This window comes from Macaca mulatta, chromosome 17 (assembly GCF_049350105.2).
Source record: "Macaca mulatta isolate MMU2019108-1 chromosome 17, T2T-MMU8v2.0, whole genome shotgun sequence".
NCBI classification, from domain to species: domain Eukaryota; kingdom Metazoa; phylum Chordata; class Mammalia; order Primates; family Cercopithecidae; genus Macaca; species Macaca mulatta.
In genome coordinates this window covers 31,644,793-31,661,963 of record NC_133422.1, presented here as the reverse complement: position 1 = coordinate 31,661,963, position 17,171 = coordinate 31,644,793, and the positions used below count along the sequence as shown (strand labels likewise).

The 17,171-nt window shown below is 39.5% G+C and overlaps 2 protein-coding genes across 3 annotated transcripts in view; both read left to right on the top strand.

Annotated features, from left to right (window-relative positions):
- Positions 1-15,448, top strand: part of VPS36 (vacuolar protein sorting 36 homolog) — a 36,390-nt gene extending 20,942 nt beyond the window's left edge. For both annotated transcript variants that reach the window (XM_015121137.3, XM_015121138.3), the window contains exons 7-14: positions 437-469; positions 591-668; positions 1,890-2,024; positions 4,474-4,539; positions 10,089-10,153; positions 11,004-11,088; positions 12,034-12,110; positions 12,204-15,448. In XM_015121137.3, the coding sequence (XP_014976623.2) occupies positions 437-469; positions 591-668; positions 1,890-2,024; positions 4,474-4,539; positions 10,089-10,153; positions 11,004-11,088; positions 12,034-12,110; positions 12,204-12,297 (633 nt within the window). In that variant the 3' untranslated portion in view covers positions 12,298-15,448. The remainder of the gene's footprint in view (positions 1-436; positions 470-590; positions 669-1,889; positions 2,025-4,473; positions 4,540-10,088; positions 10,154-11,003; positions 11,089-12,033; positions 12,111-12,203) is intronic.
- An 869-nt stretch (positions 15,449-16,317) lies between these two features.
- THSD1 (thrombospondin type 1 domain containing 1) overlaps positions 16,318-17,171 on the top strand; it is a 34,000-nt gene continuing 33,146 nt past the window's right edge. The window contains exon 1 of the mRNA XM_028837585.2: positions 16,318-16,436. The gene's annotated coding sequence lies outside the window, so the exon portion shown is untranslated. The remainder of the gene's footprint in view (positions 16,437-17,171) is intronic.

The window sequence follows — 17,171 nt, the reverse complement described above, 5'->3', positions numbered from 1 at the left end:
AATTGATATTTGCAAGAAAATTTCAAATTTTTATTTATTTATTTTTATTTTTTATTTTTTTGAGACAGAGTCTTGCTCTGTCCCAGGCTGGAGTGCGGTGGCGCCATCTCAGCTCACTGCAAGCTCCGCCTCCCGGGTTCACACCGTTCTCCTACCTCACCCTCCCGAGTAGCTGGGACTACAGGCTCCTGCCACCACGCCTGGCTAATTTTTTTTGTAAATTTAGTAGAGACGGGGTTTCACCGTGTTTGCCAGGATGGTCTTGATCTCCTGACCTCGTGATCTGCCTGTCTCGGCCTCCCAGGGTGCTGGGATTACAGGTGCAAGCCACCACGCCCGGCCGAAAATTTCAAATTTTTATGGGGAAAAAGTAGAGGGTGCCTCATTGCTTTAATTATTTAGATGGATTTCAACAAAAACTCATTTCTCATTTCAGGCCTTTGAGGACCTCAGCAAACTAATGATCAAGGTATATATCATTTATGCCTATTAAATTCATACCAATTATGATACAGTTTTTGAAATATATTTTGTAAGCAGACATTTTGGGGACAATATTGCTTTTTCAGTCTTTACTTTTTATTTGCCAGGCTAAAGAAATGGTGGAGTTATCAAAATCAATTGCTAATAAAATTAAAGACAAACAAGGTGACATCACAGAAGATGAGGTAAATAAGTTGCTTTTTTTAAGGCATTTGAAACTAGATAACACAAATAATGCAGGAAGGTTTTTGTGGTTTACATTGTCTTTCTGAATGTACTGTTATATTTATTATTTATGTTTTATTTATTATTTATTTATTTATGAGACGGAGTCTCGCTCCGTCGCCCAGGCTGGAGTGCAGTGGTGTGATCTCGGCTCACTGCAACCTCTGCCTCCCGGGTTCAAGCGATTCTCCTGCCTCAGCATCCTGAGTAGCTGGGACTACAGGCGTGTGCCTGTATTTCAGTAAAGACCGGGTTTCACCGTGTTAGTCAGGATGGTCTTGATCTCCTGACCTGGTGATCTGCCTGCCTTGGCCTCTCAGAGTGCTGAGATTACAGGCGTGAACCACCGCGCCCAGCCTGTTTTATTCCTTTTTTTTTTTTTTTGGAGACGGAGTCTTGCTCTGTGGCCCAGGCTGGAGTGCAGTGGCCAGATCTCAGCTCACTGAAAGCTCCGCCTGCCGGGTTCACGCCATTCTCCTGCCTCAGCCTCCCAAGTAGCTGGGACTACAGGCGCCCGCCACCTCACCCGGCTAGTTTTTTTTGTATTTTTTAGTAGAGATGGGGTTTCACCGTGTTAGCCAGGATGGTCTCGATCTCCTGACCTCGTGATCCGCCCATCTCGGCCTCCCTAAGTGCTGGGATTACAGGCTTGAGCCACCACGCCCGGCCCTGTTTTATTTCTTTTAGGACTTGAGGATATGTGAAAGTGCCAAAGAAAAGTCAACCATAAAAATTATATTAGTTCTATTAGGATTAAAGGCTATTTCAATGCCTTTTTTTAGAGTGTAGAAAACAGAAATACTGAAATGTACAAGGAGTGGCTGTCCTAAGTTTGATGTTTGTTTCATTCAGTTTGTCTACAATCTAATCACAGCTATTTTCCTAAGTTTTCAGTTGTACTATTTGGTTGGCATTAAATATAGCAGAGGCATTTTCTGAATCTCACATCAAACTTGTGAAGTAAACAGAATATGAGAGACCAGCAGAGAAGTAGGAAGGAGAATAATTAGATGTATGCAGGGAACTCCTGGAAATCTGCTCTCTTACAGTTCACAGCACAGAAACACAGTAGAAGGAATGGGGATATGTAGAAATTATTGAGTGGAATTGAATTTGTCATGGAAGAATTTCAAATATGGAGGTGGAGAGACAATTCTGCATTTTCTCCTCTTTTATTATAGACCATCAGGTTTAAATCCTACTTGCTGAGCATGGGAATCGCTAACCCAGTTACCAGAGAAACCTACGGCTCAGGCACACAGTACCACATGCAACTGGCCAAACAGCTGGCTGGAATATTGCAGGTGCCTTTAGAGGTAAAAATTAAACCTATGTGTTTTTTTTAAACTATGTGAAATTAGCCGTATGTCATCAGAAGAGTTAAAAAGAGCATAACTCCTTTCATGATATGGTTATTGTCAACTGACATGTTTTTTTTTTTCTTTCAGGTATATTAAATAAGTTCACTGTGCTTATTATTCTTTGTAATTTTCTAATTTGTTTTTAATTTTCATTTTTGACATCTATAACTTTCTAAATCTATTTGATATGAAGTTTTCCTTATTTTTAAAAAGGAAATATATGATCTTTCTCTGAATAGATATATTTCCATACATCTAGTCTTTACTATTTAGTACTATTAATCATTCCATAATCCAGATTCATCTTCTAGTCTGATAGTATTCAGGCAATCAAAAGTTTATTAAAGCACTTGTATTAAAAAAGATTTCAAACCTATGCCAAATAGAATAGTATAATGAATCCTCTGTAGCCATCATCCAGCTTCTTCTGTAAACCAACCTCCACTCAAAATTATATGAAAGCAAATCCCAGACATCACATCACTTTATCTGTAAACATTTCAGTATGTAACTCTAATGATAAAGACTCCTTTAAATACAACTGTAATCCCATTTCATAATCTAAAAAATTAAAATAATTTCTTAATGTTATCTAATATCTAGTGTTCACGTTTTCTTTTCCACCACGGTACCCGGCTAATTTTTTGTATTTTTTTTTTTGAGACGGAGTCTCGCTCTGCCACCCAGGCTGGAGTGCAGTGGCCGGATCTCAGCTCACTGCAAGCTCCGCCTCCCGGGTTCACGCCATTCTCCTGCCTCAGCCTCCCGAGTAGCTGGGACTACAGGTGCCTGCCACCTCGCCCGGCTAGTTTTTTGTAGTTTTTAGTAGAGACGGGGTTTCACAGTGTCAGCCAGGATGGTCTCGATCTCCTGACCTCGTGATCCGCCCGTCTCGGCCTCCCAAAGTGCTGGGATTACAGGCTTGAGCCACTGCGCCTGGCCATTTTTTGTATTTTTAGTAGAGATGGGGTTTCACTGTGGTCTCGATCTCCTGACCTTGTGATCTGCCCGCCTCAGCCTACCAAAGTGCTACATTTTCTTTTTTTTTTTTTCTTGAGACAGAGTCTCACTCTTGTTGCCCAGTCTGGAGCACAGTGGCGCAATCTCAGCTCACTGCAACCTCTGCCTCCTGGGTTCAAGCAATTCTCCTGCCTCAGCCTCCTGAGAGGCTGTAATTACAGGTGCCCACCACCACGCCCGGCTAATTGTTTTATAGTTTTAGTAGAGAGGGAGTTTCACCATGTTGGCCAGGCTAGTCTTGAACTCCTGACCTCAGTTGATCCCTCTGCCTTGGCCTCCCAAAGTGCTGGGATTACAGGTGTGAGCCACCGAGTCAGCCTAGTATTCACATTTTCCCTTACAGTTGGTCTGTTTCAATCAGGATTCATTGCAGTTTATTGATTTGTTTCAAGTTTGTTTGTTTGTTTGTTTTTAATTTCATGGGTTATTTCTTCTCTGGCCTCTCTCACCTCCCACCCCACAATGTGTTTCCTGAAGAAATTAGTTGTTTAGATTATAGAGTGTGCTTTTCCTGTCCTGTGTATTTCCTATGAACTGGTATTTATAATAAAGGTTTGTTAGGGTTTTTAAAAATTATTATTGCAAGACTATTTCATAGAGGCTGTTGTGTACTTCCATCAAGAGATACATAATGTCCAATTGTCTTTTTTTAAATTAAAAAAAAATTTTTTGTGATGTTAACAGCCATTGACAGTCATTACCTAGATCTGTTATTTCATTGGAGGTTGCAAAATGGTAATAGTCTTATTTAATTCTATACTTTTTTCATTTATTAGCTGGAGTAAGTTAAAACATTTAAATATATTTTTTGAAACATGGTGTAGAGCCCCTTTTTTCATTTAAGTAAATGTTAAAATGGTAATGAGGCTGGGCATAGTGGCTCATGCCTGTAATCCCAGCACTTTGGGAGGCTAAGGTGAGCAGATCATTTGAGGACAGAAGTTTGAGACCAGCCCAACCAACATGGTGAAACCCTGTCCCTACTAAAAATACAAAAAAATTAGCCAGACGTGGTGGTGCATGCCTGTAGTACCAGCTACTCAGGAGGCTGAGGCAGGAAAATTGCTTGAACCCGGAGGCAGAGGTTGCAGTGAGCCAAGACTGTACCACTGCATTCTGGCCTAGGTGACAGAGAGAAACTCCATCTCAAAAAAATAAAAATAAAAATAAAAAAATAAAGTGGTAATGAATTAAAATGCAAGTATTGAATCTGAACTGCCTCTTGGTATCTGAATAGGTTCTCCTTTGTATAAATAAAGTTTTTTATAAACTTCTTAAAAATTTTTATGATGTCTGATTTCACTGTGATTATGATTTCTGTTAAGAAATGCTAACTGGTGTAATTGTAACATAATACTTTTTTTAAAATTTCATATTTTAACAGGAACGAGGGGGAATAATGTCACTCACGGAGGTGTACTGCTTAGTAAACCGAGCTCGAGGAATGGAAGTAAGAATAGAAAATTTAAATATTCTTTTAACTAAAGATAGACTTTCTTAATACAAATTCCGAATACAATTTGAGGAAGGGTTGTGAATATCAAAGCTATTTTGAGAAGCACTGTGGTACAGTGAAAAGAATACTGCCCTGGGATCTAGGAGGTAGATTCTTTTCTTGGTTTTGATAGTGATTTGCTTAGTGACCTTCAGTAGCTTACTTAACATCTCTGAGACTCAGTTTTCCTTCTTCTTTTTTTATTTTTATTTTTTGCTATTCAAAACTTTTTCTATTTTTCTTTATAATTGACACAATAATTGTACATATTCATAGGGTACTATATGGTGTTTCAGTGCATGTATACATTGCATAATGATAAAATCAGGGTGTATTAGTCCATTTTCACGCAGCTGATAAAGACATAACTGAGACCGGGCAATTTTTAAAGAATTTTTGAAGAAAGACAAAAGAAAGAGGTTTAATTGGACTCACAGTTCCACATGGCTGGGGAGGCCTCAGAATCATGGCAGAAGGCAAGGAGGAGCAAGTCACATCTTATGTGGATGGTGGCAGGCAAAGAGAGCTTGTGCAGGCAACTCCTGTTTTTAAAACCATCAGATCTCATGAGACACATTCACTATCACCAGAACAGCACAGGAAGGACCCATCCCCATAATTCAATCATCTCCTACCAGGTCCCTCGAACAATACGTGGGAACTGTGGGAGCTACAAGATGAGATTTGGGTGGAGACACAGAACCAAACCATATCACAGGGCAATGAAGATATTCATCACTTTAAACATTTATCATTTCTTTCTGGTAATAACATTAAAAATCCTCTCTTGTCTGTCATATGCAGCCATAAAAAAGAGTGAGATAATTCTTTTGTGGGAACATGGATGGAGCTGGAGGCTATTATCCTTAGCAAACTAGTGCAGGAACAGAAAGCCAAATACCCATATTCTCACTTATAAGTGGGAGCTAAATGATGAGAGCTTATGAACACAAAGAAGGAACAATAAACACTGGAATGTACTTGAGGGTAGAGACTAGAGGGAGGGAGAGGAGCAAAACAGATAACTATTGGGTACTGGGCTTAATATTGATACCTAGACAATGAAGTAATCTGCATAGCAAACCCTAGTGACACAAGTTTATCTGTGTAGCATACTTTCACATGTACCCCCTAATCTAAAATAAAACATTTTTCAAAAAACAGATAGTATCAACTTAAGTGTCCATCAGTGATGAAGGGATAAAGAAAATGTCAGATACATACAAATGGAATACAATTCAGTCATAAACAAAGAATGAAATCACATCCTTTGCAGCAACATGGAGAAATTGGAAGTCCTTAGGTTAAGTGAAGTAAGCCAGACACAGAAAGACAAATATTTCTTGTTCTCACTCATGTGGGAGCTAAAAAAGCTAATCTCACTGAAGTAGAGAATAGATGATAGATATCAGAGACTGGGAAAGGTGTATAGGTAGGAGCGGGGAAAAAGAAAGGTTGGTTAATAGGTACAAACGTACTGTTAGAAGGAATAAATTCTAATGTTCAATAGCAGAGTAGGGAGGCAACAATGTATTGTATATTTCAAAGTAGCTAGAAGGGAGGACTTGAAATGTTCCTAAAACATAGACATGATAAATACTTCAGGTAATAGGTACCCCCAAATACCCTGACTTGATCATTACACATTTTATGCATGTGTATTAATAAAAATAGCCCCTGTACGCCGTAAATATGTAAGATATTATGTATCAATAAAAAGTACTCGGGGCCGGGCATGGTAGTTCACACCTGTAATCCCAGCACTTTGGGAGGCTGAGGCTGGCGGATTGTCTGAGGTCAGGAGTTCGAGACCAGTCTGGCCAACATGGTGAAACCCCATCTCTACTAAAAATACAAAGAAATTATCTGGGCATGGTGGCGTATGCCTGTACTCCCAGCTACTCAGGAGGCTGAGGCAGGAGAATTGCTTAAACCAGGGAGGTAGAGGTTACAGTGAGTCGAGATTGTGCCATTGCACTCTAGCCTGGGGGACAGAGCAAAACTCCATCTCAAAAAAAAAAAAGTACCCAGAAACAGAAAAAAAAGGACTACCCTGCATTGTCATTATCTAGTCACTCTGTGTAATATAGCAGCAGAATTCATGCTTCCTGTCTAACTGTAACTTTGTATCTGTTGACCGGCCTCTCTCCATCCCCGCTCCCACCTACCCTCCCCAGCCTCTGGTAGCCACTCTTCTACTCTCTGCTTCTATGAGATCAACTGTTTTAAGATTCTACATGTAAGTGAGATCAAGTGGTGGTGTCTTGCTATGTCTGGCTTATTTCACTTAACGTAATATCCTCCGGGTTCATCCATGTTGCTGCAAATGAAAGGATTTTATTCTGTTTTGTGCTGAATAGTATTTCACTGTATACATGTACCACATTTTTTTTTTTTTACCTTTAAAATTTTTGTTTTGTTTTGTATTTTTGAGACAGAGTATCACTCTGTAGAGTGCAGTGGCACAACCTCAGCTCACTGAAATCTCTGCCTCCCGGCTTCAAACAACTCTTGTGCTTCAGCTTCTCAAGTTGCTGGGATTACAGCCGTGTGCCACCACATCAGGAGAATTTTCATACTTTTAGTAGAATCGGGGTTTCCCCATGTTGGCCAAACTAGTCTTGAACTCCTGACCTCAGGTGATCTACCCACCTCGGCCTTCCAAACAAAGTGCTGGGATTACAGGCATGAGCCGCCATGCCCGGCCCCCACATTTTTATTTTTTCTTTTTTATGGATACATAATAGTTGTACATATTTATGGGGTACATGTGAAATTTTGATACAAGCATATGTGTAATGACCAAATCAGAGAAATTAGGGGTCTGTCACCTCCAGTATTTATTATTTCTTTGTGTTAGGAACATTCCAATTCCACTTTTGTAGTTACTTTGAAATATACAAAAAAAAAAAAAAAAAAGAAATATACAATAGGGCTGGGCGCAGTGGCTCACGCCTGTAATCCCAGCACTTTGGGAGGCTGAGGCAGGCAGATTGCCTGAGGTCAGGAGTTCGAGACCACCCTGGCCAGCATGGCGAAACCCCGTCTCTACTAAAAATACAAAAATTAACTGGGCTTGGTGGTAGGCACCTGTAATCCCAGCTACTTGGGAAGCTGAGGCAGGAGACTCCCTTCAACTAGGGAGGTGGAGATTGCAGTGAGCCGAGATCACACCACTGCACTCCAGCCTGGGCGACAGAGCGAGACTGCGTCTCAAAAAATAAATTAATTTAAAAAAAAAGAAATACAATAGATTATTGTTAACTATAGTTGCCCTATTGTACTACTGGATGCTATTGTCTTATTCCCCCCTGTTTTTTTTGAGACGGAGGCTTACTCTTGTCACCCAGCCTGGAGTGCTGTGGCACAACCTCAGCTCACTGCAACCTCCACCTCCCTGGTTCAAGCAATCCTCCTGCCTCAGTGTCCCAAGTAACTCGGAATTACAGGCGACCGCCACCACGCCTGGCTAATTTTTGTATTTTTAGTAGAGACGGGGTTTCTCCATGTTGGCCAGGCTGGTCTCAAACTCCTGACCCCAGGTGATCTACCCGCCTTGGCCTCCCAAAGTGCTGGGATTACAGACGTGGGCCACTGTGTCTGGCCTCTTATTCCTTCTAATTGTATTTTTGTACCCATTAAACCAACCTTCTTTATCCCTCCTTCCCCACTACTCTTCCCACCCTCTAATGGCCATTTTCCTACTCTCTATCTGCATGAAATCAGTTTTTTTAACTCCCACATATGAGTGAGAACATGTGGTATTTGTCTTTCTGTGCTAACTTACTTCACTAAACAATGTCTTCCAGTTCCATCTATGTTGTTGCAAATGATGTTGACTGTTGTGAAGAGTGCTGCGATAAACATAGGAGTACAGATTTCTCTTTGATATACTCCTTTCCTTTCTTTTGGATATATACCCAGCAGTGGGATTGCTGGATCATGTGATAGTTCTATTTCCAGTTTTTTGAGAAATCGCCATAGTGTTTTTCATAGTGACTGTACTAATTTACCTTCCCACCAACAATGTGTAAGAGTTCCCCTTTCTCCACATCCTTGCCGGCATTTAGGGAGCCAGTTTTCTTACCTTTAATATAAGGGTTTGGACTGAATGAAACTGTTCAGCTCTAATATTTTCTGTTTGTATTGTGATAAATAAAGTTGTTCAGGAAGCCCTTCCTCTGCAATAGTTAACTCTTTTGAATCAACTCAGTTGGAACAAGTTGCCTTGTAGATAATGCAGAGGGAAAGCTGCCCTGCCCCTTTGGCTGGGTATCAGCAGTGGCTATTCTTCAGCTGTCCTTGCTCCTTCACATCCAGATGTCCTTGGCCTCCAAGGTTCTGTCTAGGTATTCTTTGTGCCCTGACAGTCACCTCCATGCAAATGGCTCACCCAGTCCCATGAGTTAAGCCCCTGCTCTGTGTTTTTATCCGAATACTGATCATAGCTACCATTAGTGAGTACTTACCATCCACTGGACGCTCTGCACGTGTTACCTCATTTATCCTCCCAATAACTCAAGTGACGTGGCTACTTTTACCGTAGGGGATAATTTGGAGAATAGGAAATTGAAACTTAGAAAGATGAAATAACTTGAGCAAGGCCACAGGCAGAGACAGTGGTTTGACAGGTATTTGGTTCTAGGCTGGACTGGCTCTGGGGCCATCCTGTGGGACTGAAAGCTGTGCTTGTCATCACCACACTATGCTGATTTGTTAAGGCTGCACTGTCCAAAAGGATAGCCACATTATGTGCTGACTGGGGACTTGAAATGTAGTTAATCCAAATCAAGATAATGCTGCAAGTGTAAAAATGCACCAGATTTAGAAGGCTTCGTACAGAATAAGGAAATGTTAAATATCTCATTAATAATTTTTTGTATTGATTATATGTTGAATTGGTTCTATGTTCAATCTATTGGACTACATAAAATATATGCATTAAAATTAATTTCATGTGTTTCTTTTTACTCTTTTTTTTTTTTTTGAGATGGAGTCTTGCTCTGTCGCCCAGGTTAGAATGCATGGTGCGATCTCGGCTCACTGCAAACTCCACCTCCTGGTTTCAAGCAATTCACCTGCCTTAGCCTCTCAAGTAGCTGGGATTACAGGCACCCGCCACCGCGCCTGGCTAATTTTTGTATTTTTAGTAGAGACAGGGTTTCACCATGTTGGCCAGGCCGGTCTCGAATTCCTGACCTTGTGATCCACCCGCCTCAGCCTCCCAAAGTGCTGGGATTACAGGTGTGAGCCACCGCACCTGGCCATTTTTTACTTTTTTAATGTGGCTGCTATAAAATTTACAGTGACATATGTGGCATGCATACTTTATTGGGTAGCACAGGTTTAATGAATAGAAGTCTTTGGTTCCTTTGTCAGTCTTTTTTGCTTTGTAGTGATTAAATCACCTAAAATTTTTGATAAATGGTAATTTTAAAATTTACTCTTCTGTTTTAGTGATCATTACCATTGTATAGCATTACTGGATTTTTTTTCCCTATTAGTTGCTCTCACCAGAAGATTTAGTGAATGCGTGCAAGATGCTGGAAGCACTGAAATTACCTCTCAGGTAAAGGAACCTCTGCAGGAAGTTTGCCTCCTGCAGCCATGATTCTGCATGGGGTAGATGGGAAGGCCCAGCGAAGTTTGCCGTCCCTAGTGGCAAGCCAGATTATTGCTTTCTTGAAATTATATTATTTCCTCTTTATTAGGGCTGGGCATGTCCTAACAGGGCTAGGAGTCAGACTCTTTTGGATTTGGGGGAATGAGATAAGAATGTAGGTTCTTCCCATGAGGTCAGAATAACTAGCCCCTCTTCCCTTAGACATTTTGTGTTAGTCTCTGGAGATGTTCAGGTGTGAATATTCTTTTCCTTAGGTTTAAAAAAGTACCCAGGTGGCCGGGTGTGGTGGCTCACACCTGTAATCCCAGCACTTTGGGAGGCCGAGGCGGGCAGATCACCTGAGGTCAGGAGTTCGAGACCAACCTGACCAACATGGAGAAATCCCGTTTTTCCTAAAAATACAACATTAGCCGGGCATGGTGGCGCATGTCTGTAATCCCAGCTACTTGGGAGGCTGAGGCAGGAGAATCGCTTGAACCCAGGAGGCAGAGGTTGCGGTGAGCCAAGATCATGCCATTTGCACTCCAGCCTGGGCAACAAGAGCGAAACTCCATCTAAAAAAAAAGCTAGGCATTTTCTTTAGCATGTAGACTCTAGTTCATAATTTGATTATCTGTGTATTCATGAGCTGTTTAGGTATGCCATTGTCCCTTGTGTTCAATATGTTTTAAATGTTGTTTTGTTTAATACTGCCCTCAGACCTGGGCATAAAAGAAGATATAAAAGATGTGCTGCTTTTCAGCAGTTGGATATCCTAGATAATTCCTGGCTTTGTTCTCGCACCTGTGGTTTTCAGGCTCCGTGTGTTTGACAGTGGCGTCATGGTAATTGAGCTTCAATCTCACAAGGAAGAGGAAATGGTGGCCTCGGCCCTGGAGACAGTATGTGAAGCCGATTTTCTCCGGTCTTTAGAGCTTGCTACGAAGACCTGAAGGCTTAGCAACTCAAAAAACAGGATTTCCTTTTGAATTTAACTTTACCGAAAAGTAACATTCACACACCCAAATAAAAATGGTTTATCACTAACAATGAATCAGTATTAACCAAAGTCATACGTTAAGAGCTTTTTGAAACTTCTTGACACTCTTAACATCTTACATGTAAGGATAATTAGAATTAGTGAGGTGCTTTCTTTTCTATTAAAACTCAGTGTTGAGAACAGGTTTTTAATTTTATCAGATGTTACAACACAAACTTTTTCTTCCAGTAACACCTACATAAGCAGCTTGATAAAACACCACAAGTTTTATGAAAATAATTGCTTCAAAAATATAAAAAGCGACTGTAGTTTGGATGGATTTTACTGGCCAAATTGCCAATATTACTCATTAGGATACTTGAAATAGTACTGTCTTCATAGCTTCTATGGTGAGCCTATATAATTTGAATAACTTCTATTTATTATCCTTCTCATTTTCAACTAGATGAAAACCCCAAGACTACAGATATTTCTACCACATATTTTAAACTAAACCTATGTGTAAAGTCCCTTCGCTGGAGCATTAATATGTACTCAGAATTTGTTACATATTCTTTTTCAGAGTATCATAATTCTCTTTAGGCTTTAGTACAGTGACTTTGTTACATTATGGAGAGCTTGATCTTGATATTTGAGCCTCCAGTATGTCCCTTCTGGGTCCTTCAACTTTTGTAGGATTAAGCATTAGTTAAGATTTAGTTATAGTGTGAATGTTCTTTGAATTTTAGTAGGACATTCAGTAAATTATTTCTTGCATATACATTCTGCCTACCATTAGAACCCAGAGTGTGTTTAAATTAGTGTCCTAAATTAATTACATTTTTTTTCTGCTGTGTGTTTCTATTAGGTTTCAGAAAAGGGATCCCTAACATCGGAAGAGTTTGCTAAGCTTGTGGGAATGTCTGTCCTCCTAGCCAAAGAGAGGTAAGTAAGGTTCTTACCTTTCATTACCATGTATGTTTGTGTTTCTGCATGGACAGATAATTGTGTGGGTTTTTTTGTTTTCTTTTTTTTTAGGTTGCTGCTTGCAGAGAAGATGGGCCATCTTTGCCGTGATGACTCAGTGGAAGGCCTGCGTTTTTACCCAAATTTATTTATGACACAGAGCTAAGGGTTTTGTATTTAAAATCCTTTTTGTCCATATGCTTGCGTCATGTAGAGGTTGTATGACATTGAGCTAAGAGATAAACCCGATCAACTGAGAATTTATTAGAACTTCACAGTGCAATGTAAATCTCTTTTAATTTCTCACTAAATATGGTCCAGGAAATTTATTTAGGATATGCATAGGAAAATTCAGAAAAGTGAATGCCAATATGAATTTAAAATCATGCTGTAGTTGTGCAGAACCCTCAGAGTTTAACTTGAAATATAGTGGATTTTAACTTGATCCTCAAATCTAATCATTTTATAAAGAAGGGAATTTAGTTTTGCAGAGAATAAAAAGAGAAGTTGCATGTTCAGACAGGTTAGATTATTTTGATGTGACTGAAATTCACTGACTACACATGACAATGTTGGGACAAAATATACTGCAGCTTGCTATATGAGGCTCCTCCCAGGGGCTTTTAGAAGCAGTCATAGGCATGTCTTCAACATACCAAATAAAATACCTTTAAAAATGAAATAATTTTATTTGACACATATATTTATATATATTCTATCTAATTTCTCTTTGTTTTTTTAAGTGATGATTTCATGACTGGCATTTAAAGAATGCAACTGTGTCATTTTGTTTCCAAATGCTGTGGATTTTGAAACTGAACTAGAGGGCTGTATAGACATGCCCAGAGTTATGATTACAAATTTAGGAGGTAGACAGCTCAGGAATTCCCTGGGATTGTTGTGCTGGTGGAAAGGCAGAGGGAGCCTTTAAATGGCTTCACAGGAACCTTAGTGTTCTTCTACCTCAAAGCCACAGACAGGAGATCGAAAGTGGAAAAGTAATGTCTCCTTTTCTTTTCCATAAGGAGTTTCCACACTGAACTATAAAAAGTCTATCATATTCCAGCAATATTTTTTCTTTGTTCTTTATACTATAAATTGTGAGGAAAAACTACTTCGGTAAGAAGTGTTACTGAGATAACAACAACTGGCTAATACTGCATGTAGATTGCTTAAGTTTTAAAGTGACTGCCTGACTTCACATGTTACTGCTCTACAGCCTCCAGTATGTTGGCATTATCTCAAACTCAGGGACCCCACAGGACAGGAGACGCCCTTTCTGAAACTGAGTTGGAAGTGAAAGGGTGGTGATGGTTTTGGCTAAGCCTGCGGGAGGGAAAGTATTGTATTGGGAGCACCCTTGGAGCCAGGAAGAGGGATACCCAGGTTCACACTCTGGAACCCCTAAGACATTGTCAGTGGGTAAGGTGGAGGGCCACTGCCAGAGGCTGCTGCAGTGCCCTCTGGGAAGTGCCAGGGACCCTCCGCTGCAGACCCAGGGGATCCCAATCCCTTATCCCTGCCTGAAAAGTGGCTATTGCTGTTTCGTGTCCTCCAGTGTCACAGGAAGGCTGTGCCTGAGACATCCCACTTTAGTTTTTGTTTTCCAAACCTGTCACTGACTCTTCATTGTGGTGTCGGATCCTCTGGTTCCCCCATTGTTCAGCCTCAGGTTTATTTTGAGGGTAACTCAGTGTCTCACTGCCCAAGTCTTTTAGGGGTTAGTTGGACCATTGTGTAAGCTTGTTTATATGTCTCACCTCTTTCTGGGTGGTACTTACTGTCTCACACTGCTCTGGCAAACTTGTACACACAAACACACACACTCTCTCTCTCTCTCACCTGGCTAAGGCTTTTAAAATTATAAAGATAAATAATCTGTTTCACCAGTTGGAGTGAGTTGCAAGGAGGATTGCTGGAGCTACTCGATCTAGCGCTAATGGTTTGGATTCATTACTGCAAACCTACATAATTTAACATATTTATTTACTTTAGTGTGACAACTGATGAAAAGAAATGGAGCAATCCAAATTGTATAAAATGACTTAAGAAGGAAGAAAAGTGACATATAAATATATTTTGCAAATGCCATATTAATTTAAAAATGAGTATGATTGATTTTATTATTTTTAAAGTGGGCGTTCGTCACTGTTTTGAGACCTTTGTATGTATTTGTGCATTTTTATCTTTTTTTTCGGGCCATTATTTTAAGGTGTGATTTTGGTCCTCTAATGTAGAAGTTATGTTTAAATACAACCAATCAGGCCCTAAGTGCAAAAAAGTTCTGTCTTGGTGCTTATCACTGGCATAATTATTATTTTTTTGTTTTCCTAACTTTGCTCTTAGGAGCATGAACCTCTTTGTAGCTTTATGGTAATGCAATATTTCCAGTCATTTACTGTCAAAAAAATTTTTTACATTGTGTTAGTGAAGATTGTGTTTTCAAGGTTAAATGATTGGTATTAATGTATATAGAGTAAAATTATTACAAAATTTAAAAATGATTTTTCTTGGCATTCTTTTTAAATACTCTGAAAAATATATGCAAATGATAAGCCTTTAATCATACTAAAGCCAGTTATGTTAAGAATTTTTCCTTTGGATTTTATAATTAAGAGTTGCTTATAAATATTTATGACATTGAGCTGTTACTGTTTTCGTTGTCTAAAAAGAATGGGACATGTCATGAACTGGTTTGGTTTTTAAAAAAATTCTTGATGTGAATTCCACTGTTGCCTGACTATGTATATTCAGATGAATGTACTCTTTCTTGTTCCTTGTTACCAGATTAATCTGAGAGAATGTGGATTCATCTTGTCATCATTCTCATGCTCAAATACTTAAAATGGTTCTTTTGCCCAAAAGTCTCAGAGTCTTCATTTTGGTACAGTGGAGTCACAACTTGGAAGGTGGTTAGGTTTTAAAGACCGTGCCTAAGGACAAAATTGAGCATGCTCAGAATGGTCCTTGAAAATCTCCTAAATTACCAATGAAGTTCTCTTTGTAGTCTTAAAGTTTAAATTCCTGTGGAGTGATACATAGGTATGAATATATTATGCTTATATTAAGTACAAAAATACAAACTGCATATCAAGAGTAGATTCTTATAGCATTAATAATTTACATGCATGTGTCTTTTTCCAGTAGGTATGGTTGAATTTATGTAAATTTATTGCTAATCCCATCCCTTACAATCTAGAGTATAAGCTGCACAAGGGCAGAGGTTTTTGTCTGGTTTGTTCATGGATGTATCTTAAGAGCCGAGAACAGGGCCTGGACACAATAAGCATTCAATAAATATTTACTGAATGAATGAACGCCGACCTATATTCCTATTTATAATTTGGCTCCACTTTATCCTACTTTAGCTCCCATTCAATTCAATGAAAAATACATTTTTTTGAACATATAGCAATTTTTTGTGAGCAATTTTTTTGGGCACTGGTAGTGGGAGGGGATAAAAAGATGAATAAGATACAGCTCTGTCCTTAAGAAAAGGGAGACCTAGTTGGGGAAACAGACATGTAAGTGACTTTCACTGAAGATAGAATGAAGTAAGTACCATGGAAGGGGCATATGTACCATGCTGGGGAGGACAGAAGAAGGAGCCCTTAGTCCTGGTGGAGGGCTTTGTAAGACTTTGTGGGAAAGGAAGAACCTGGTAAACTAGGCTCACAAAGACCAAGAGATTGTCAGTAAGTGGAAGGTGTTGGGAAAAGGGAACAGCAGAGGTGTGCCCCTTCCTGCTCCTGGATATTTCCCTTGTCTGTCCAAACCTCCCTTCTTTACTTCTTCCCACTCACCTCCCCTCTCCCATGCCCACCCCCACCAATCTAAATTATGCTTTGCTCGATCCTGCCTGCTCCAGAAATGTTTCCAATAGACAGCTCTATTATTTCTAAACTCTATAAGAGCTATTGTCTTTTCCATATGCTTAACTATATTTTGTCTTGTTCTCTTAAATGTTGTCTTGATACCATAAGAAAATAGAGAAACTAGGTTTACGTTCAAAGACTGTCATGTAACATTTCTTTTGAATTCTCACTGACCTAGGTCAGTGACTGTACATGGTAGATTCCTAGTAAAGTATTAACTGAATTGGGTGATTTTTGAATTATAGTACTGAGTCATGCATGAGTTGCCTAGCAAACCAACTCTGTCTTTTACCCTCTTCCCGAAAGGTTTCTCAACCAGACTTGTCAAGGCTTAGCCTGTCTGAGTGAGATCTGCTCTGTCTTACTCAAATATGGCATGGGCCATGTGCATGATGTGGAAAGCACTCTAGAGTAGTTGTTATATACACAGGTAAGTTCTTGTTATTACAGTGTGGAAATTGGGCCATTCGTCTTCTTCCTTGTGTCCTGATACGAAATCATGAGTCAGTTATAGCTTTCATCTCAGAGCATTACCCAGAGGAAAAAAGCTCTCTCCATTTGTATAAACGGAGTTATTGAGATAGTGTATAAATTTTATACAATTTGCACAAGATTACTAGATCAGTCGCTAACCCAGAAAGAGAATTAAAGGTATTTTGAGAGCCAGATCAGTTACAGTTCAATACTGACCATACCACTGTTCGTTTGAAAGCTTTTTTTCATTTTTATATTGACTTCTTTTAGAAAACGTTAAACTATATCTTAACTGTCCAATAAAGACAGCAGTACAGTTTGGCAAGAATTCTAATGGAGACAAAATTGACCAGTCAGTTCAATAAAGCTGTTATTTAAAATATGACCAAGCATATCACTTGTACCTGGATTTCCACCCTTGAAGAGTAGGTTTTTGGGGAAAAAGTATGTGCCTGAAAGATTAATGCAGAGAAAGTTGCCTCCAATATGTTTCACTTAATCACTATAATATTTCACAATAACTATTTTATGCCTTCTACAGTGAAGGGAAGGAGCGATTAAGAAATCTACCCAGGTTTGCAGTGTCAGGGCTGGAATTTAATCTAGGCTTTATCTAAAAGTGTATCTTTTTACTTGTATACAGTGTAAGTAGGAGGTCCAACTTCATTCTTTTGCATGTGGCTATTTGGTT